Genomic DNA, 22953 nt, shown 5'->3' with positions numbered 1-22953 from the left:
TGTGTGTGTGTGTGTGTGAACGCCGGTAAATGCACGCCGATGGCTTATGATACGATTCGTTTAGGGAATTTCAATGTCATTGATCAAGAGTACGCGCAGCGATTTCATAAAAAAACCCAAAACATTTTCTGCATAGTAGTGACCTTACTGTGCTGGGGAGTGTCAGCTCATGTGTCAAATTAATATTTACTTACAGTCGTTAACAAAATGAGAAGACAAATCGACACGTTTTTCCCCAAAGTGGAGTAATGGTACTGTACTGATGAGGCTGGCGGTATGTAGGATAGGTTACGGGCCATACGATTTCTGTGCTTGCCATAGCGCTCATCTTTCTGGTAGGCTGTGCAAAGCTGCCGTCATGTGGTTGTGTAGTAACATTACAACTACACGAATGCTAAAATGGCGAGTGTAAATGGATGGATCAACGTGCCTTTGAACGGCTGCCCCTCAACAGATGCGCCCTGAACTGTGATCTAACGGACTTAGCTTCAAATTGCAAAAATATTTAAATAGCCTAAGCAACATTCATGTTAATACATGAATTAAAATAGTTTTATTTGGCAATATAACATGGACACTGTTAATGCATTCTGCATAGTGTCCCATTCTTAAATTGTATACTGAATAAGTAAAAACTATCTACAACTAAGTTCAACTGAAGAGTGTTGAATGAATATTCGTTTGGGGAGGCAAAATTTGAACGGTATTAGCACGTCTACCATAAGTCTAATGTGCTGCGACACCGGCACTTCGCTGCGTAAAGTGCGTAACTGGATGGAAAAGGGAAACACCGCCTCTTTGTGTGACGTAGAAGTGATAGACCCTCGACAATATGGCGGAGACCGGCGGAAAGTCGTCAGTCCTGGGCATGGGACATACAAATAAACCAAGCGAAACATTGAAGAGCCAGTCATGTAACGGCACAAACCCAGAAAACATGTCCAGTTCTGATGCACCGGATCTACGAAGCATACTGGTCACTAGCGTTCTAAATTTAGAGAAAATCGACACGGATCTTTACAGGTTACATTATCTCTTCTAACTGTTACAACATTTTACAAATGACAGCGTGCAATCTGTATGTGTAGCTATAGTCTACACCTAGGAACATGTTAACTATCCACCAGTGGCCTAACCCTCTGCCCTTATATGTGTTTGTGTTCATGAGATTACGAAACTATGTTCAACGCTATAGCAACTGCTTTGTTGGTGGCTTTGAGCAAGAGCCCACTTAATCCCAAGAGCATACGGCTTAAGTGGCTAGTTCTACATGATATTTCCACAGCTAATTAACAAGTCATTTGGGATTTGATTTCATTCCTCCTCCAGTGGGAAGCATCACTGGGTACCTCGCACTCAACGTCTCTTTGGGGGCCAGATTGTTGGACAGGCTTTGGTAGCTGCTGCCAATTCTGTCACAGACCAATTCTGTGCCCACTCTCTTCACTGCTACTTTGTAAGAGCAGGTAAGTAAGTAGAGAGATGCCTTGAATACCTAGTGCTGAGATAGAACCCCCCCTCCCATCCCCATCCCCATCCCCATCCCCAGGTAAAGGCAGAGAATCACCACCTCATTTTTCAGCCATGATGTTAAACCAATTACTGAACATCTCTGGTCACAGGTGACCCCAAAGTTCCAGTATTGTACCAGGTGGAGCGGACCCGAGATGGCCGCAGTTTCTGTGTGCGCTCCGTCAAGGCCATCCAGTACGGGAAGCCCATTCTGATCTGCCAGGCGTCCTTCCACCTCCAGCAGTCCAGTGTCCTGGAGCACCAGTTCACCATGCCCTCCGTCCCCCCGCCAGAGGAGCTGTTTACCGTGGAGGAGCTCATCCAGCAGTACCTCAGGTGGGGCTCCCACTCCCTCAACCCCATAACTGTCAAAGGGTGCCTCTCAACATGCCTCCTCGATCCTCGATCCTCGAGGGGCGTTCCCACTGATCTATAACTAACACTGGATAGACTATCCCATTGTCCCCCCCCCCCCATCATTCTTTATGTAGATCAGTGAGGATCGAGGCCCGAGGAGCGAGGGAGGACGTATAAACGCTGCATGAGAGGCACCTATAGTTAGTGCTGCGTTAAAGGGGAAGTCCACAGTTCCCGCTAAAGCTTGTTGGTTTTTCAGCTCGACAACCAATCAAATTACACTCCTCCAGCATTGCTCAAGCAATGTGTGAAGAGCCTGCTGATAAGTGTATTTGACTAGACTTGGACTGCGTGTTGAAGTCTGCCATGCCAGTCAAATAAAACAGTCCTTGATTTAGAGTCATGAACAAGAATACTACATTTAGTTTAGGGTGTCGCTGTTACAATGTACCTACCTAATTAGGTACAGTGGTACAACCTGTGTAACAACATGTACTATCAGGTACTATCTAAGAATGGTTTGTATATCAAATCTATCATGACCAGATTTACCCCATCCAGCAGGTCTCAGGTCAGCCCTTTGCCTCTGATGAAAAATGTTGGCAAATTGGCAAAGTTTTGTAAAAGCACTCAGTATTACAATGTAACAACTATATGTAGGTACCCACAAATACATAATGCAAGTACAATGATAGTACCTGATAGTACATGTTGTTACACAGTACTTAAGTGTTGTTACCACTGTACTTAATTAGGTAGGTACACTGTAACAGCGACACATTAAAATAAAGTGTTACCACATTTATGTATACTGTATTACATGTATTATGTACACTTATGTATATGTATGTCCACACCACAATCATAAACTAATTCGGCTCAACCACTAAAAGTAAAATCTCACCACCACAATTCTCAAACAAAATAGAGTACAGCTCAATTGATACACAAAGATTGAATGAATGTGTACATTTACTGTAAAACCAGTCACCTTTCCCTTTTCGAAAGCAAAATTATACTGAAGCTTACACAGTTATCGGTTGGGCATGTTGCGGGTTATTTCTTTTATTTAGCAGAGGAACTACACACAAATTGTGAAACTCTGTTGACCTCTACAACTTTTTTTTTTCTAAACACAGTATTCCCAATTTGGCAGACAAGGCCAGAGAAGGACTTAATAAAATCCTGGCAGATGAGGTCCCTATTGAAATCAAGCCAGTCAATCCACCTGATTTCTATAGACGTGTTGCCATGGAACCAAAGAAACTCTTCTGGGTTCGAGCTAGAGGGCATATTGGTAAGGAGAGACAATGGTGTAAAAATGTGGCATTTGAAAGCTACTTCACTTATTTTTTTGAGTAAGCAAGTTTTATACTGTGAAACATGTATTTCCAAGTCAAATCTGATGTGTGATACTGAGTAACAGTATATTTCTAGGACATGTATGTTTTATCAAATAACAATTCCAAATGCATGATTTTCACCTTCATATAACCTTAACAAAGCCAAATTGATGGTAAAGGAACATTGTCTTTTGCTGTTGTTAATCCTTTTTTTTTGTGATTCATTTTTGCCTGTTTTTAATCCTTCACTTCCACAACAAAAGCATTTTCATTATGTACAGGGGAATAGGTCACGAGAAATTAGCAATTTTCAACAGCAGAGTGCAAAATAAACTAGAAATGCAATTCCAAGGAATTACCAGTGCATGAAATGCAAAAATAGATAGATAATGTAGATATGGTTACTAAGGTGTAGCTAGGGTAAACATGGTGGTTGCATAGTTTACAGAGAGTTGATAGTGTGAAGGTAGACAGTTTAAAGCTGAAACATTCCCAGTTCTAACTTAACTAATGATTACTATTCATGTTACAATGTTAACTATGGTAACAATGATAACCAGGTTGATTGGTTAACTTAGCTACTGATTTCATGCAGTAATGGTAAAAATGTTAACTATGCTAACTATGCTCACAGTGCTAACCAGGTTGATTAGCTAACTTAGCTAATGATTTCTAGCAGTTATGCTAAAAATGCTAACTATGCTAGCAATGCTAACTATGGTAGCAATGCTAACTTAAGCTAACAATGCTAACCAGGTTGATTAGCTAACTTAACTGATGATTTCTAGAAATAATGCTAAAAATGCTAACTATGCTAACATTGCTAACAATGCTAACCAGGTTGATTAGCTAACTTAGTTGATGTTTTTTTGCAGTTATGCTAAAAATGTTAACAATGTTAACTATGCTAACCATGCTAACTAGCTAACTTGCTTTTATAGGACTTTTATTTTGAAACATTTGTTGCTAGGGTATCCATGGTGGCCACTATCAGGAAACAATAAGTTACTGCAGTATAATCATGTTGGTTGCTATGGACACGGTCATAAACGCTTAATTTTAATAGTTGCTATGTTGGTTGCTAGGTACATGGAGTTTTCGTGTAGTTGACTGGAAGCATAGTTGATAACTGACAATTGGAATGGTTGAACAGTTAAATAGTTGAGTAGTTACAATGGTTAAATGATTTAATAGTGTATTATTGCAGTGAGGACCTTTATTTTGAAACAGTTGTGGACAGAGGAAGTAGTGAAACAGGATCTGTAGTCTTAATGAGATTGTATGCTTAAAGCCTGAGACAGAAGGTGCCTCTCATATAGCGTTTACGCGTCCTCTCTCGCTCCTCGATCCTCACTGATCTACATAAAGAATGATGGAGCGGCAACAATGGGATAGTCTAGCCCTTCTTCTATCTTTCTTTATGTAGATCATTGAGGATTGAGGAGCGAGGGAGGACATATAAACGCTGCTTGAGAAGCACCCACAGTAAATACTTTAAAAGTTGTATGTAGATAGTCTAATTAATGTTGATAGACTGAATGTTTCATGGATGTTGATAGGCAGATTGTTTAATAGATATTGATTGACAGTTTAATGGGTGGATGAGTGAATGGTCTGAAGAAGATGAATGGATAGAAGGTTGGATGGAATGTGCCTTATATTCTTGTTAAGAGAGACACTGATACAGCTCTCTGAGAGTAGTTGAGACAGGTGTAATCAATCATCACTGTTGATAGACAGTTTAATGGGTGGATGAGTGAATGGTCTGAAGAAGATGAATGGATAGAAAGTTGGATGGAATGTGCCTTATATTCTTGTAGAGTGGAGAGACACAGCTCTCTACTGAGAGTAGTGGATACAGATACAGGTGTAATCAATTTAACTGGCTAGTCTAAAGAGAGCCAGAGTGTAAGCCTGAGACAGAGTAGATTGTTTAAAAGTTGAATGTAGATAGTCTAATTAATGTTGATAGACAGAGAGTTTAATGGATGTTGATAGGCAGATTGTTTAATAGATGTTGATAGACAGTTTAATGGGTGGATGAGTGAATGGTCTGAAGAAGATGAATGGATAGAAAGTTGGATTGAATGTGCCTTATATTCTTGTAGAGTGGAGAGACACAGCTCTCTACTGAGAGTAGTGGATACAGATACAGGTGTAATCAATTCAACTGGCTAGTCTTAAGAGAGCCAGAGTGTAAGCCTGAGACAGAGTAGATTGTTTAAAAGTTGAATGTAGATCGTCTAATTGATGTTGATAGGCAGACTGTTTAGAATGGGTGGATGAGTGAATGGTTTGAAGAAGATGAATGGATAGAAAGTTGGATGGAATTAGGAACACTTATGTTGATACAGTTGATACAGGGGAACAGAAAATGTAGTCTCAAGAGCCTGAGAGAGAGAGAGAGCTGCTGCACCTGGACTGGCCACCTGGTGTAACATTCTAATTGCTGCCGTGATGTCATAATGAGCAATGTTAAGTCTATGGGGAAATGTTTAATAGTTTTTAATTTATAGTTTAAAAAGTATAAAAGTTACAAAGTTGAAAAATACATTGCACAGGTCTCCTTAGTAAGACCTACGTAGCAAAGTTTGAATCAAGTTTCTACGTTAAACGGTTCAAGCTGAATTGCGAGCGTTAGAAGAAGTTGGAATAATAAGAAACCTAGGAAGAACAATATAGTGCATTTTCATGCACTATAATAAATATATTGTGACTCTGAATGGAGCCTTTAATGAACTTAATAGTGTACGTTTAATGAGCTCCTCTCTTTTCCCAGGGGATGGTGATATGAAACTGCACTGTTGCGTGGCTGCGTACGTGTCGGACTACTCATTCCTGGGCACAACTGTGCTGCCCTACCCGGAACACAGGGCCCAGTTCTCAGCCTCCCTCGACCACGCCATGTGGTTTCACAACACCTTCCGTGCTGACGAGTGGATGCTGTATGAGTGTGAGAGTCCATGGGCAGGTTAGTCGCTATATTCCAAACAAACTGAGACCTGTGGGCCACCGTTAGTCAAATGTTAGTTAGTCAAATGAGTGCAAATGACTTGTCATCAAGAGAGGAATTGTGTTGTCATCAGTTAATAATACAATATGGTTGTTTCTATAATGAATCTGATCATAATTTATTAACCATTTTACTTTAATAGCCATTACTGTTTGGGTTTCCATGGGAGTTTGACATGAATACTACCAGAAAGAGACCTTTCAGTCAACTCAGACTTAAGCATTAGGTTGTAAATGGAGTCAAATAAGCTTGCATGACATCAGACAGGGAAGGGTAGCCTGGTTAGCACCAGACCTTATCTCAATGATCAAAATGCCTATGGATGAATGGAATTGGATAGACCCAAAACCAATGAGATGACATATACAGAGGGGGGGGGGGGGGGGGGGTCACCTCAATACATTTGTATTTTTCAAAAACAGCTTAGATGTCATCATGTTAAGCCCACCTCAATGACTTTGATATGTGCCCGGGTTTTAGGAACATTGGAATTGGGAGTGAATGGTCTCTTTGCCAGACGGACCAGAGTTCAAATTTAAATATATCAAAGGTTTGTCTTGGTTCTCCCAAGCTATGGGAAGAGAAAGAATAGAATAAAGAATATGAGAGGTGAGGGCATACATATAGGAGGGAAAGAAATAGAGCAACAATATGGAGTGTGAGACTGGCCTACTGATTGTTCTTTTATGCAATTAAATGTATAAACGAGATGAGACTGTCGTGAGCTCAGGTCCAAGTTTAGTATCTTTTATCAGTGCTTCCCAGACTGTAAATCATTGAAAGTGTTGTGAACTTTGTGAATGATGAGAACTCTGTTGAACTTTTTGAAGGATGAGAACTTTGATGAACTTTGTAAAAGATGTGAACTCTGCTGAACTGAACTCACAACAGACAACCCCATCATGGGAGGGTTATGATGACACTTAGTTGTTTTCACTGATGTTGTGGCACCAATACTCTACAATCACTGAACTGATTAGAGACTATGTACAGTAGATTATTAGAAAGTCAGATTGCTGAGTAAGCAAGCTAGAGATATGCCTGGGAATAAACACCACAGCCTACGAATCATACTTTGAATTTGCTCAGTTCACAAAACATTGGGTAGTTTACGTGTCTGTATACTGTACCTCATTTGTGACTGGAATGAGTAACAGATATGTAATGTAAATTGATCAATAGATGTAGCATGTGAATGTGTGTGCACAGTGTGTGACGTATGTCTTGTGTGTGCGTTGTGACAGGAGGCAGCAGGGGCCTGGTCCAGGGCCGGCTATGGAGACGTGACGGGGTGCTGGCGGCCTCCTGCGCCCAGGAGGGAGTGCTCAGGATGCAGGCCCTGTCTGAGAGCAAACTCTAGCGCAGACATGCTGGCCTCTGGAGCTCAAAGCACCCAAATCCAGCCTTGGCTTTCTGACGGCAATGGAAGTATGCTGAAAGCTGTTGATTTGAAAAAAAAATTCTGGAAGACTCCTGGATACTGACAGGGTGCATCATCTTTCCAGGGACCCTTACACCCTTACAAGGCATGGTGTCTAACTGACCCTAATCACAAATCACACCCCATATGTTAATTATGTAATTTTAATAATGGCTTCACACTTTTGCTGTGCAAAAGACAGTTTTTTTTACTCCCTGGTGGCTCTGACTGACAAGTGGTAAATGGTGTGAAGAGCCCTGCTGTGAACATGCATACAATATGAAAGCATCTCTTACTTGACTGAATATAAATGCAGTGTAGTTCAGATCGGATGATTGGGCGGTTGTGGTACGCTGATCTACTGTAATTTGCGGACCAAAAAAATCTGAGAGTTTTCTTTAGTTGTCCAGTTTGGTAATGTTTTTTTTACTTAAATCTTAGCAGTCTTGAAGGCAATTATTTTGTATAGAAATATAGTATTTAATATTATAAATTATAATTATTGCTACAAATTATATATAGGTGCATGTATCTTGTGCACAGGTAATATTGTTATAATGTGTTTTCATTTTTCATATTTGTGATCTTGTATTGTACAAAATAACAGAATGTATATGTTTGAAGGGTTTAAATAAACAACAAGAACATCAAACATACAGTATATCAAGCTGACCTTCTACATTGTCTCTGCATTTCCTAAAGCTAAGATAGAAAGTGAAATGATGCTGGTTTGACGTAGCATCTTAGATTTTAAATCTTGATCTTTTCATTTGAATGTTTCAGTGCCAAAGCTGTTTGTGTTGTGAACTGAAAGGAAGATTGTTTGATTAAATCATCTGTGCACTTTAAAACATTATATCCCTTTGCTAAGGACAAAACACCATTTACTGTAGAACCAGTGTGTCTTTGAGCATTTAAAGCTCGGTCATTACTATACTGATGAAATTGTTATTGGTTAACTAAAAGTTATGTAATCAGGGTTAGGATCTCAGCCAATGAAACACCAGGTGGCTGACGTGCCTACAGTGGTAATATTAAGAGGCTCCCTGTGAGACAGAGCAGAGTGCAGTGGAGCAACAGTCACCATGGTGGTGTCTCTGGTTCTGTTGTGGGTATGTTTTTGCATGCTGCTGTTTATGATCCGCACCCGGCGACCCAAAAACTTCCCCCCTGGCCCGCAAACCATCCCCATATTTGGAAATCTGCATCAGCTGAATCTGGAGAATCCTATTAATGATTTGCTAAAGGTATGTTTTTAAAACCACCATTTTAAATGTATTAAAGTTAAAGGCTACAGTAGACCGCTTAGACACAATGTATTTTAAGTTAGTGATGGTTTTGGTAGTAGGTCTTGTAATATGTCATTACTGCCTGATGTGCATCAACAAGATTCAAAATACGTTAATACTGTTAAAAGTTATTTATCAAAAAAAAAGTATGATTTATGTGATAACTGTGTAGTAATGTAAAAATATGTTTAGTGAAATATATCAGTAAAACATTTTGCTCCTGCAATCCCGCAGCTTTCTGATCGATATGGGAAAGTGTTCAGTTTTTACTTTGGAGGGAGGCCTGCTGTGATCATAACCGGCGTGGAAGCCATGAAAGAAGCTCTGCTGACCAAATCTGTGGACTTCGCTGGGAGACCTGGTGGAGTTCTGCTGAGCCACCTCACCCAGGGCAAAGGTACAACCAGCATGTCACTGCATGACCTGAAGTAATGTATCCTGCAGCTCAAAATGTGGCAGTTTAAGTGTCTACTTGAGCTATAGAGGCCTTTAGAATAACTGGTTAGGCCAGTTATTGGCGTATGTCTGCTTATAGTTTTTCTGCTGTAGAGGTAGAAAGTCACAAAGCATGGCGAGGCCATCTAAAAATCCTTATGTGCTTCATTAGGCATCATCATGGCTGACCACGGTCTTGGCTGGAAGGAGCATCGCCGGTTTGCTCTGGTGACCATGAGGAACTTTGGCCTGGGGAAGCAGTCTATGGAGGAGAGGATTCGGGGAGAGGTCTCGTATATCTGCGCCCACCTGGAAAAGGTTGCAGGTAATTGCCATAGCTTATAATAATAATAATAATAATAATCATAATCATCTTTAGAGCTTTTCTAAAAGAATAAAAATATAACAAATTTATCTTAGTGCAGTATAGTATACTATATCTGGAACTACGTAAAATGTGTAGAGAGCATGATATTGGAAACTTTGTAACTCACAGTGAGTGTCAAAATCATTCATTGCAACATCTGTATCCATTCAACCTACTCTGTTCCATCCCCAGGCCAGACAATTGACCCGCAAACTTTGTTTCACAATGCTTCATGTGACATCATCTGCTCCATCATGTTTGGGTCTCGATATGAATATGACCATGAGTTCTTCCAAGCTATGATTAAAATGATGGCAGACAATTCAAAGATTGCCAATGGACCATGGGGCATGGTAAAGCATTGTCTTTTAACCTCTCTCAATTTAGTGCATGTCTTTAAATGATATACCGCACCGTTCGTTTTCCAGGGGGCTAAAGAAATGATGATCATAATAAGCGTTGACTTTAAAGATCGAAAGATATTTTTGAATATAATGTTTTTTTTTTTTTTTTAATGTTTGCAGATATACGATACCATGCCATTGTTGAGAAACCTACCCCTGCCATTCCAAAATGCTCTCCGGGATTACCGCACAATCAAGAAGCACGCGCAGGACATAGTGAATGAACACAGGGCCACCCAAACCCCTAATGAGCCAAGAGATGTCATAGACGCTTATCTAGATGAAGTGGACAAGGTGAGTTCTGAAGCCTATAATACTCGCAGGATCACTTTTTTAGAAAATTGTTTGGAGTCTTTAAGCAATTCCTGCTAGGTGCCAGCCGAACTTACAGTAGCCCTACCCACAATATATGAGGTTGAGAAGTTCATATTCTGACCAGAATTTCGTTTTTGTTTTGTGTTTGTTTGTTTGTTTTGAGTGTGGCAAACGTCAGGCTAAATTCCTGCAGCTCTTGTTCACCTTTTCTAGCTTATCATAGGATTCCACCTTTTCATAGTCAACTTGCTCTGTAGCCTCATTCATCTCTCGTCAATGACAAGTAGCCTATCATCCAGACAGTGATCTAACTACCGTAATGCAGCTTTAAATGTTGAAGCATTGTATTTGGGGGGAGCGTGCCTATGTTCCCCAGGTCCTATGTTCCCCGGGTCCTATGTTCCCCACTTTGTATGAGACTGGGGAACATAGGACCCTTTTTTTCTTACATTTTAGAAAGGGTCCTATGTTCCCCGCTTTTCCAAAAAAGGGTCCTATGTTCCCCGGTATGTATTGCGACCGGGGAACATAGGACCCTTTTTGGGAAAACCGGGGAACATAGGACCCGGGGAACATAGGGATGACCCCGTACTGGGGCACATCTGCTTATGGCTCATTTTGCTGTTTCTCTCTGGCGTCAGAGGGGTGAAGACACTGCTCCATTTGATGATGATCAGATGCTGACCATGTTGCTTGACCTTCTCTTCGCTGGGACTGACACCACCTCAAACACCATCCGTTCTGCTGTGCTCTATTTCATGGCTTACCCAGATATCCAAGGTTGGTCCCTGAAACAATATTTCATTCATCTCGAGAGCAGTTCAATTCAAATCTCTGTGTATCTTTTCAGGTGTAAGTAAGTAAGTTACTTCATTTGTCCCCCAATGGGGCAATTTGTTGTGCAGCAATAGTAATAATAAGTATAGAAGAAGATAATAATGATACGTTTGAAATGGTAAACAAAATATCATAATGGTAATTCATGGATTTGTGCTCGTAGAGAAGTGTCAGCAGGAGATTGATATGGTCCTGGAAGGGAGGGACCAGCTCTGCTTTGACGACAGACACCACATGCCCTACACACAGGCTGTTATCCATGAAACCCAACGCGCTGCCAGCACACTTCCTCTGAGCGTGTTCCACTGCACAACCAAAGACACAGAGCTGACGGGATACCAAATACCTAAGGTCTGTCAGGGACTTATCTGAAGCCTTGAATATGAACATGGCTAATTATTATGTTATGACTATCTGTGCCAAATTATAGGCAGATATTTCAAGGTTAACTTATACCACCCATATGGGATGGTTTTCTGCATTAATCTGATATGGCTTTCGTTGCTCATCGTACTCTCTATAGTACACAGAGTGCAGTATAGTCTGTATGTAATTTCTGTTCATGTACACAATGTTTGTGCTGACTTTGGCTCCCATCTCTGGCAGGGTACACTTGTCATCCAGAATCTGACATCTGTGCTGTATGAGGAGACACAGTGGAAGTTCCCCCACAGTTTCAACCCCAACAACTTCCTGAACGAGCAGGGAGAGTTTCAGAAGCCACCTGCCTTCATGCCCTTCTCTATAGGTAAGCTGACAACAGCTTAAAAGGCTATATGACATTAGAAAGATTATATAACCGTTGATAAGATAGGCTTAGTACTTTGCTCTGAATTATTATGAACGTATTGATGTTTATACTGTCTTGCATCATTCCATTCATCCATGCTGTGACGTGTTCTAGGACCTCGCACTTGTCTTGGGGAGGGACTGGCCCGCATGGAGCTCTTCCTGATCCTTGTGACACTGCTGCGCCGATTCCAGTTCATCTGGCCAGAGGATGAAGGAGAGCCAGACTTCACCCCTGTGTTCGGGGTCACTCAAGCCCCCAGACCCTACAAGATGGTGGTGAAGCCGAGGACAATTGCAACCAATTAAGGCACTTTGAATGATGCAATGCAATGCAAAGTAATCAGAGTGGAATGGGTCAAGCGTTAAAAGCCAACCAAGTAATCTGTCATGCATTTTTTTCAAGGAGTATTGTTGTATATTATATTTAAATTTAAATTATCTAACCTTGGCCTATATGAAACGTATTGATCATTGATATTGCATTGACATTATTGTTTATTATTGGTATTTTCCTTTATGTTGTCTTACCAATATTTTAAAACTGCTCATTTTTAACTATTGTATTGTTTTATTTGTAAGTCACTTTGGACAAAGGCATCTGCTACCATAACCATAATCAGCATATACACAAATCTTGATTCACATGATATGTAATACTGTTCTCCACATTGAGTCATTTTTGTCAAATTCTCATCCTTTGTCGAAAGGAGGAGCTTTTGATCAGAAATGAATGAAAATCTGACATGTGACTAAAGAAATTCCAAAGGATATTACATATGGACATACTGTATGGATTTGTGTACAGAAATTATGTGTATAGAAATATAACATCCAAACTACCAAATACAATGAATTCTCTCATTATTTCTTAACCTACCTGACAATGTTAATGGTCTCCCAGATTAGTGGAATCCAATGATAATTACAATCACATTACATTGCAGTGCAAAATCTGAGACAGTGCAGCAACAACTTTATACGATTTTAGCATTTGACATTTTCAAATGTACACTAACAGCTGTTTTGACATAGAGTTAGTCTAATTCAAGAGCTTGATACATCACACAAGTGTTTCATTAACAGAATTGACGCTTGTTTATTCAAAGTCTAAGGACAGTCCAAAGTAGGCTATTCAAAGTATCATCGGCATGCTGGAGATGGCTGTTGTTTCAAATAGACACAGATTAAGACCCAGATATGATGTGCTTACAATTACACTGACGGTTCATAGCAGTAAATCAGAGGCTTGAGAGCTCGGACGTAATAGCTGTACACAAACACACATAGGTGGGAGGGGTGTGTGTGTGTGTGTGTGTGTCTTCATTTATCTCACTTTATCTTACTCTGTATAAAGGTGAGAGTATAGTGCACCGAGGCAATGGTTGTCATGTTGATTGCGATACTTCAGTTATTGACTTTGTTTAATTTATGTATTGTTCTGCCAGACTAGCGTTAGTGGTGCAAACTATACCTTCTTATATTGCTTCCATTATTCATCTGTCTGCACTATACTATATGTAATTTTCATTCATTTTAACATATGCCATTCCTTGTTCGTCTACGCTTGTAATCCAGAAGTAACTCGGAGGCTTGATTTCTCTCAATGTTAAAAATGGGTAACTATACTCAAACAGAGGCATTTGGGCCTGGATGGGAGGGGTGTGATAGAGTGAGTATATTCTGTACTTATCTATAAAGGTGGGAGCATAGAGTGCTGGGACAAGAAAGGCCTGTTTACATCAGTTGCAATCACCATAACTATTACAATAACAGCAAAAACAACAGTAAAGTATCGCTCTAGCTAATCAATATCTACAATCTACTCTAACAATCAGAGTCCATGGAATTTAGGCATCCCATTCTTCATCAGCATGAGGAGAGACTTAGTCAGTGTGGACTAATAGTTACAGCTGTCTTAGTTATCATTATTACTGGTGTGGATGGGCCTTTAATAGGCTGCTGTATGTTGGATGTAATGTTCTCTTGTTGACTTGCAGCTGTCTGCAAATGCTCAGGTTTTTCCAGCGTTCTCCTGCCCAATCAGTGTTCAGTTCTAGGAGAGCTGAATCACAGATTCAGTGAGCATAACTCAGTTGTTTAGAGCTCTTGTTGCACATACATCCAGAAAGAGATACATTTCTTATTAAAGGCTATGAAGCACAGACTAGTATGGGCCTAACTGAGGTAGAATGGGCTGTAGCTGAAGCATAGAGGGCCTAAAAAGTTAACTTGTGCTGCTCTCCAGTGGTGGAATTAATGCCTCCCCAGCACTTACTCTGATGCTGACGCCGTTCTGGTTCTAGAGTCTCTTGGATATTTCTACTGCCTGGCAGGCCAGTACATCACTGAGCAATTCTTGAGAGATCCCCTAATTGACCTATCATGTGATGGCACATCTACTGTATGTCTCATGATTGTTAAGGTGATGCGGTTTGTCATTGCTATAACCTACTGTGAAACTGCATCAGTCGTGTATTGTTCTTGTAGGATCATTGAGCGTATGCCTTTCAGTCTGTCTGTAGGATGTGCAGTGTGGTAGCTTGGTGGTTTTCAAAAGCTGCATGTAAATCTGTGGTTGCAGGAGTCGTCTACTTTTTTTTTTTTTTGTAACAGGCTCAGGTTGAGCAATTGAGGTGTGATCAAGTCTGTGGCCAGATCCAAATTCAGGCAATTCAGACATTATTCCTGAGTTTGGGACTTTCAAGAGACGTTTGAGGCTGTTCACCTTGCACTTAATTAATTAGTTTGTAGGCTGTGTTTAGTTTTTATTAATTTGAAAACTCATTATTTTCAATGTTGAAATTTGACATTGTTGACATTGTTATTATTAGGCCTACTATTAATAGAACCTATGCTACTAATTATTACTGTTATTATTATGCTTAATGATAACAGCTAGAAACCATTATCATGTAGGCCTTATAGTCTCACTTTGGGCAAACGCCAAAATACCATACACAAAAATTAAGGTTGTGTTTTTACACATGCATGTGCATATTATCAGGAATTGAGCTCTGTCTTTTCCTATAATTTGGCGACACAGGTTTTGGTGCTTTTCTTCAGGTTCACTATCACGAATAGGTTCATTGAACAAAAAAAATGTTTCAATCTGTTATTCAGTACGGAGCCCGAGAGGGCTCACGGCAATATATTTTGGGGAAGGACGAAAACGTGCGCTCACTTTGCAAAATCGAGCTCTCATTTTATTAAATCGTGCACTCGTTCAAGTAGAGCGTGCTCTCGTTTCATTACATCATGCGCCCGTTTTCCTTAAACGTGCACTCACAGTACTACATCGTGGTCTCGCTAATCTAAAATGTGCACTCGTTTTAGTTTTTCTTAAAATGGGCGCACGATTAGATAAAAACGTGAGCATGATTTGTATAAAACGTGCATTCGTTTTCATTAAATCATGCCCTCGTTTTATAAAACCGAGCCCATGAATTACAAAATCGTGCTCTCATTTTATTAAATCGAGCTCTCAAATAAAGCAAATCGAGAGCTCGTTCTTTAAAAAACGTGCCCATGATTTATAGCTTATAATGTGTGTAAGTTAGAACATGGTGAGCACTATCCAATTTGCTGTTACAGTTGTGACAAGTAGGCCTTGGGGCAGTTTGAGGCATTGTGAAAGACATGGATCTAGGGTTTACCATGGGTTAGGTATGTCACACAAAGAAATACTGGCAACTTTAGTAACCCAGCATGGTTGTAAGTGCAAGTAGAACGTCTTGCGGGTGAGAGAAGAGCTGTGCGCATCATTCTTAGTGAACTCGACCCTGAAGGATCCCAGTGCCGCCGCCGGCGACGCCCGAGAAGAAGACAGGCTACTTCTCGGACCCAGTTTCGTATGGCACATAGACTCATACGATACATTGAGCCCATATGGAATCTGCTAACGGGTGCATAGACGGCTTCAGCAGGAACATGATGTGGCTCAGAGCTGCATTTACAAATAGTGACCCTCGTGTAATTGGTGGCTACTATGCAGAGGCCATGGAGAGGTTTGGTGGCTAACCGACACTGATGCGCACGGACATGGGGGCAGAGAATGTGGTTCTTCGCGATATGCAAGTGTAGGCTACTTAATGCAAAATGATGAAGATAGCAGAGCGGGCAAATCAAACTGTTTGACCGGGAGAAGTAGTGCAAATCAAAGAATAGAGAGTTGGTGGAATGTAATGAGGAAAGAGGACATTAAGCACTACATCCAGATGTTTGGCGAACTTAAAGACGAGGGTTTATTCGCTGGTGACTTTCTAGACAAGGCACTCATCCAGCAGTTTGATCGGCCCGCTCTGCTATCTTCATCATTTTGCATTAAGTACACTTGCATATCGCGAAGAACCACATTCTCTGTCCCCATGTCCGTGCGCGTCAGTGTCGGGTAGCCACCAACTAACACGAGGGTCACCATTTGTAAGTGCAGCTCTGAGCCACATCATTTTCCTGCTGAAGCCGTCTATGCACCCGTTAGCAGATTCCATATGGGCTCAATGTATCGTATGAGTCTATGTGCCATACGAAACTGGGTCCGAGAAGCCTGTCTTCTTCTCAGGCGTCGCCGGCGGCGACACTGGAATCCTTGGGTCGTGTTCACTAAGAATGATGCGCACAGCTCTCTTCTCACCCGCAAGCCATTCTCTAGACATTTTTGTGCATCCAATGATACATATGAAACTTCCCGGGACCTTGGAGTTGGCCCAAAATAAAATCAATAACGGGACCTAAGTCATCATAGCCACGGCAGCGAAGACCGCTTGTTCGCAACACTTACAACCAGGTTGCCAGTAGGCTATTTCTTTGTGTGACATACTGTACATAACCCATGTAAACCCTTAGTAGATCCATGTCTTTCACAATGCCTCAAACTGACCCAAGGCCTAGGCCTACTTGTCACAACTGTAACAGCAAATTGGATAGTGCTCATCATGTTCTAACTTATGCACGTTATAAGCTATAAATAATGGGCACGTTTTTTTTAAAGAACGAGCTCTCGATTTGTTTTAATTGAGAGCTCGATGCTCGATTTTATAAAACGAGGGCATGATTTAATGAAAACGAATGCACGTTTTATACAAATCATGCTCACGTTTTTATCTAATCGTGTGCGCATTTTAAGAAAAACTAAAACGAGTGCACATTTTAGATTAGCGAGACCACGATGTAGTACTGTGAGTGCACGTTTAAGGAAAACGGGCGCATGATGTAAAGAAACGAGAGCACGCTCTACTTAAACCAGTGCACGATTTAATAAAATGAGAGCTCGATTTTGCAAAGTGAGCGCACGTTTTCGTCCTTCCCCAAAATATATTGCCGTGAGCCCTCTCGGGCTCCGTAATTCAGCATGTCTTTGTGCAACTTTTTTCTCAATACATTACGACTTTTATTTTGAAAACATCCAATTTTGCTATGCTTGTTTACGCTGCTGACGCGGACTGTAGACTGTTTTGTGCCCCAAAAGATTACCTAGTAAAGAAGTTCAATTTTAGAACATGCCACGAGTTTATGTCGGCAGGTTAAGTTACCATGTCCGGGAGAAAGATATTCAAAGGTTTTTCAGCGGCTATGGAAAGCTTTTGGAAGTCGACCTGAAAAATGGGTACGTTTGGAAAGTTATAACCTATCTGGAGCGAGCTAGCATCGTTAGCTAGATAGTTTGCTTGGTTAGGTCCTATGGTTAGGTCAGGTGACATTTGGTTATGACATTTTACGTGGAAATCTTTTGAAATTCCTGTGCGTATTGTTAATCAGGGTCTCGCATAGTATTAGACCACTGCGGATTTGAATTAAGACAAGTGCATTAATCCTGATCCGTGAGCGTGGCCTAGACAAAATGGCGTAGAACTTGCACACTGCAAGTGACGTTGGCTTGCCAGTCGTGGATTCTCCCAGTCCCCATCAATAATGCTAATAGGGTTTTTTTGTTTTGTTTTGTTTTTATTATTATTATGCATGCATGTGCATGCTCACAAGTCAATGCATGAGAAAGTAATGTGTGTTGTTCAATAACTGAGATCCTTCTTTGTAGCCTGTGGCTATTCTTGTGACATTGATCCCCTCATTCTTTTTCATGTCAGTTGAGTTGAGTTGTTCATGTGATATTAAACGTCTTTGCCTATCTTTCAAGGTATGGGTTTGTTGAGTTCGAGGACACCCGTGATGCCGATGACGCCGTGTACGAGTTGAATGGGAAGGATCTGTGTGGAGAGCGTGTCATCATCGAGCACGCCCGTGGTCCACGGCGGGATAGGGATGGATATGGTGGTGGGGGTTACGGGGGTGGTGGGCGCAGTGAGTACACTTTACTACAGCTTTCAGACACACTTCATTTGTTTTCAAATGACAGGTTGGAAGGTGCAGATATTTCAGCAGAACTAATTCTTTACTTTTTACAGGATGGCTGTCAGTTTTAGAAGAGTGAAGTGATGATGCTGTCCTGTTTATTCATGTTTTCACATTGTAGATGCCGACATCCTGCCTTCTAAATATAGACCTAGTTGGAGTCCCTTAAATTGGCTTATTTTAATGTTATGTGCCACTCGTTTGAGGATAATAAGGCACACATACAGTATGACGAATGGGATAATGAAGCAGATTGGGGGCTTTATTTCACTGATTGTTTACACTGCAGCTGTGTTACTTCTGCACTGAATTGCATTGCTTTAGCACAGAACATGTTATGTTCTGGTTACAGAAATAGGATTCAGTGGCTCAACTGAGGCCCTCATTATTCAAGGTCCGGCTGCAGGGCAAACAAAAGGAATGTTATCCTTTTAATGAACTATGTGTATAACGCCATTTGAATTCAACATTAACAGAGTCCTTGATGTTTCAATTTGAAAGAGTCCTCTGCGGGCTGAGTCCGAGTCCATTGAGGCTAAGATGACTGCCTTTCCCGTTTGGCCTTGGCTTTCACCTTACAATGTGTGTGTGACGTACCTATGACCCTATGACCCTTGGCTGACCTAACTGCAAGCCATGATGACAGCAGCCTTTTGCCAATAGTCCAGGGTGATGGTGAGGAAACCCATTGGTTTTTATGTTGAAAGAAATATTGGACGGGTTAAAGCCAAAAGAGAAAAAAATGTCTTCCATGTAGCTTGCTTTATTTAAAACAAAAAGCAATGGTCAATGGTAGAAACCTTTTCTGCTTTTCTGCATTGCCCTTTTTTTCTTGTGACTAGTCTTGATTTCCTTTCCTCCCATCTTTTCTTTGGTGTGTGTGTTGGCAGTATCTTTTTGAATCTCTAGTGATGAGGGGGGGACCAAACCTCCCTCCTCTGAGTTCGATCTCCCCTCTACAGGGGATAAATCATCAAATATGACCCATGTGGTATCTATGGCATGTAAGCAAAACTCAGGAATGCAAACAGTTCCTTAAAGTGAGTACATTGTTTCATAATGGCTGAATATGGTAAACAACTTCTGCCAATGCACTTGAAGCCACTTTAAATAGTCGAGGGAGCCGGGCATGTTGGGAGAACCTTGGTCTCAGTCTTTTCAAAGAGTATTCTGCCATGTTGGATATGGTGAGATAGATGTGTAAAATACTGTAGATCATCATCCTACACTTAATCATACTTCATGCTCCTTGCTGATTTCATCAGTGGTCACCCAAAATGAGCCTGTCAGCGAGCTCCTCTCCTTCCAGCCCTCTGACGGCACCCCCTTCCGTTGTTGTTTAAAGGCAGTGGTTACAGCAGCAGGAGCCGCAGTGGCAGGGACAAGTATGGCCCCCCCGTCCGCACCGAGTACCGCCTCGTCGTGGAGAACCTGTCCAGTCGCTGCAGCTGGCAAGACCTGAAGGTGAGTGTTTTTACTGCTCTAGCCACAACTGGTGGGTCGAGCTTGTGGTAGCCTATAACTGATTTATACGTTTTTAAGTTTCTCATTTAATGAAATGTTTAGTTTAAGTTTTGTTAAGTTAAGACTGGTACTGAGGGAAAATAAATCACTGGTAACTCCTAGAACTAAAAAAAGTCTCATGACCGCATTGAAATATACATGGTCAGTGTACCTACTTCCCTTTTGCAGGACTTCATGCGGCAGGCTGGAGAGGTGACTTATGCCGATGCCCACAAGGAGCGGACTAATGAGGGAGTGATAGAGTTCCGCTCCCAGTCCGACATGAAGCGAGCCATAGACAAGCTGGACGGCACCGACATCAACGGCAGGAAGATCCGACTGGTGGAGGACCGTTCGCGTCGGCAGCGTTCATACTCAGGAAGCAGGTCCAGGTAAGGCACAAGACCCTGTTGATGAAGTTTATTGTAAATCAGTTACCTTGTACTCATAGGAATCTCTGCCTCAAGGCTTTGTTTAATTCCTATCCTACTTGCGTTATGTGGCTTGCTCAATTCAAGAGATTCTTCTTTCACGCAGACTGTTCTTACTGACCACCACTTTCAGAATTAAGATGACTGAGAGCCAAGAAACAGTCCGTAAAAGTCAGACAATTTCTTGGGAAGATAATTATCTTTATCAGATAAAGTTTTGGGATCATTTCAAATGATGATTCAACATCTTAGCCGAAAGCATCCAGTTGTTAACTGGGCATTCCCCAAGGGGACATTCCACCAACCTCGCTAATGAAAGCGGCGATTAACAAAAATAGCCTGGCTTAAAATACCGTAGACTTTCACTTGAGGCTGAAGCCGTTTCATTATCTCAAGTTAGCTACATCTTGCCTTCATTTATTCAAATGAGACCGTAAATTGAAGAAAAGTGGGTACATGTCGTAAAATGAAGGGACAATTAAAATATTTCTGTTCGATTTACAAGCAGCATCTACATCTCAAGATCTTTATTACCTCAATATGTACGTTATTTGTAGAGGCTGTAGCCTATAATGTTGTGAGTCGATACGATGTTAAGTTCTGGACACTTTAAGTAGTAAACAAATTAAAGTAAAATTGCAAGAGAGCAATACACCAAAGAACTCATCTTGTCTCTCTCTCTAAATTCAATTCAATTCAGTTTAATTAAAATATGCTTTATTGTATTGGCACACAACTTGATAGCGCAAAATTACTTGATTCCGAAAAGAATCGATTGCTGCAGCCCTAGGTTAATGTAATAATATGATTGATATTTACAACATTATTTACTCCGTACCTTAACCATTCACATTATCCATTTAGTAGAGAGGTGCATGCGTTATGATCTTTTGGCCCTATGGGGTCTATAGAGAGGCATTCTATTCTATTCCTCAGGGCTACAAGGATTAAATGTAAGGCTTATAATGGCACTGAAATCACTCTGAGTCCCCATCAGTTGATGTTCACAGTTGACCTTGCAAGACTCTCTTCTCTGTCAGGTCTCGTAGCCGTAGACGCTCTCGCAGCAGGAGCCGCAGGAGCAAAGGTTCTCGCAGCAACTCCAGATCGCGCTCCCGGTAAGATGACTGAAAAATAAGCATGTACAGTACATCCACCTGTAGTCTTTTAAATCAGATCTGATCTATGGCTTTAGAGATGCAATCAACATCTCTGTATTCAATTCTGTCAGAGCTCAGCCCAAGTGGTAGACTTAAAATAAGAAGTTTCTAGGCACACCTGGGAAAGACCTCATAAGTATAGTTGATTTGCTTTCCACAGGTCAAGATCCCGGAGCAAGAGGAGATCTAGTTCCAGGAGGAAGTCCCGATCCAAGTCTCCTGCCCGCAAGTCCCGATCCCAAACTGGGAAGTCTCGGTCTCGCTCCCGCAGGTCACACAGCCACTCCGCGAGCCACAAGTCTCGTTCACGCTCGGATGCCCGAAAGTCCCGCTCCAAGTCCCGCTCCAAGTCCCGCTCCAAGTCCCGCTCCAAGTCCCGCTCCAAGTCCCGCTCCAAGTCCCGCTCCAAGGAGAAGTCGGTGAGCAAAAAGTCCCGCAGCCGCTCGGCGTCGCCCATGGAGAATGGGGAAGAGGAGCGTGCCAAGTCCACCTCCCGCTCCCCGTCTCCACGAGACGATCAGCGCAACTCGCCGGCTGATCACTCAGCCTCCCCGTCGCCGCCACGTTCAAAGTCTCTTTCTCGCTCCAGGTCTGATTAAACCCATCCCCCTGCTCACTCTTGACACAGACAGGAGGAGGAAGCCACAGAAGCATTTGGTTACCTGTTCAGCCACAGATGTCCAAAACATACCCGGGTGTTCTTGGTACGCTGGCTGTTAAACCCTTCAGCATATGTACATAATCATAATGTTTCAATAAGAACCAGGCAACACATAGGTTTGTTTGACATTGATGTGTTTTGAAGTGGATGTTTGTTCAGTTTAATTTTCAAAGAAATTGGAGCTGCATAGGTTGCTTGGTCAACTCCTTTGCACTTTCCTTCATTTGCTGTGTTTAATTTTTTATTTTTATATCCCATAGAAAACAATGGGGTGCACTCTTGGTAGGTTTTCAGAATGCTGCACATTTGATTTACATTTATTTCTCTAAATAGTTAATTCTCATTTAGTTGTAGGCCTATAGTGTAGTTGCAGCGTTACTTCAAGTTTTAGGAATCTTGTAATATTTTTGTCCATTTTCAGTCAATCATGTCTTCTGTTCAATCATTTGTTCAATTATTTAAGCTGAAATAAAAATGCTTTATTGACTTCCATGTTGCATGCGTCAGTTTTATGGGATGACCCTGTTGTGCGTTAATATCTCGGTAGAGAGCGCTGTGGTCCTGCAGTGTCTTAAGGCACTAGCAGTGTCATGAATGCCCTATCAAAAATAGGCCTAGAACGTGCATAAACCAGAAAGCCCGAATGTGGGTTAATTCATACATTGATATTTATTTTATATTAAATTAGTATCTTAAGGCAAATAGCATGCAGTATATGTGACTATTCATGAACTTAGGCCTACCTTAACATCTCGATGGAGGCGGAGCA

General features: G+C 41.4%; 3 protein-coding genes across 3 annotated transcripts; all 3 read left to right on the top strand.

Moving 5' to 3' along the window:
- The first annotated feature begins 803 nt into the window (after positions 1-803).
- Positions 804-8301, top strand: acot8 (acyl-CoA thioesterase 8). The gene is made up of 6 exons (XM_062544412.1): positions 804-1023; positions 1330-1466; positions 1623-1848; positions 3009-3166; positions 5992-6183; positions 7470-8301. Exons 1-6 carry the CDS (start codon positions 833-835, stop codon positions 7583-7585), a joined length of 1020 nt encoding a protein of 339 aa, XP_062400396.1. The 5' UTR covers positions 804-832; the 3' UTR covers positions 7586-8301.
- A 406-nt stretch (positions 8302-8707) lies between these two features.
- LOC134091764 (cytochrome P450 2F2-like) lies at positions 8708-12933 on the top strand. Its single transcript, XM_062544408.1, has 9 exons — positions 8708-8892; positions 9169-9331; positions 9542-9694; positions 9929-10089; positions 10261-10434; positions 11097-11235; positions 11456-11643; positions 11899-12040; positions 12197-12933. The coding sequence occupies exons 1-9, from the start codon at positions 8731-8733 to the stop codon at positions 12388-12390; spliced, it is 1476 nt and encodes a 491-aa protein (XP_062400392.1). The 5' UTR covers positions 8708-8730; the 3' UTR covers positions 12391-12933.
- Positions 12934-17509: 4576 nt separating this feature from the next.
- srsf6b (serine and arginine rich splicing factor 6b) lies at positions 17510-22671 on the top strand. Its single transcript, XM_062544409.1, has 6 exons — positions 17510-17686; positions 18215-18378; positions 19775-19893; positions 20122-20324; positions 21404-21481; positions 21684-22671. The coding sequence occupies exons 1-6, from the start codon at positions 17580-17582 to the stop codon at positions 22120-22122; spliced, it is 1110 nt and encodes a 369-aa protein (XP_062400393.1). The 5' UTR covers positions 17510-17579; the 3' UTR covers positions 22123-22671.
- Positions 22672-22953: the final 282 nt, after the last annotated feature.

Source organism: Sardina pilchardus, chromosome 9 (assembly GCF_963854185.1).
Source record: "Sardina pilchardus chromosome 9, fSarPil1.1, whole genome shotgun sequence".
Taxonomy (NCBI): Eukaryota; Metazoa; Chordata; class Actinopteri; order Clupeiformes; family Clupeidae; genus Sardina; species Sardina pilchardus.
The sequence above is the reverse complement of the archived record's forward strand: the minus strand, read 5'-3'. Positions and strand labels throughout refer to the sequence as shown.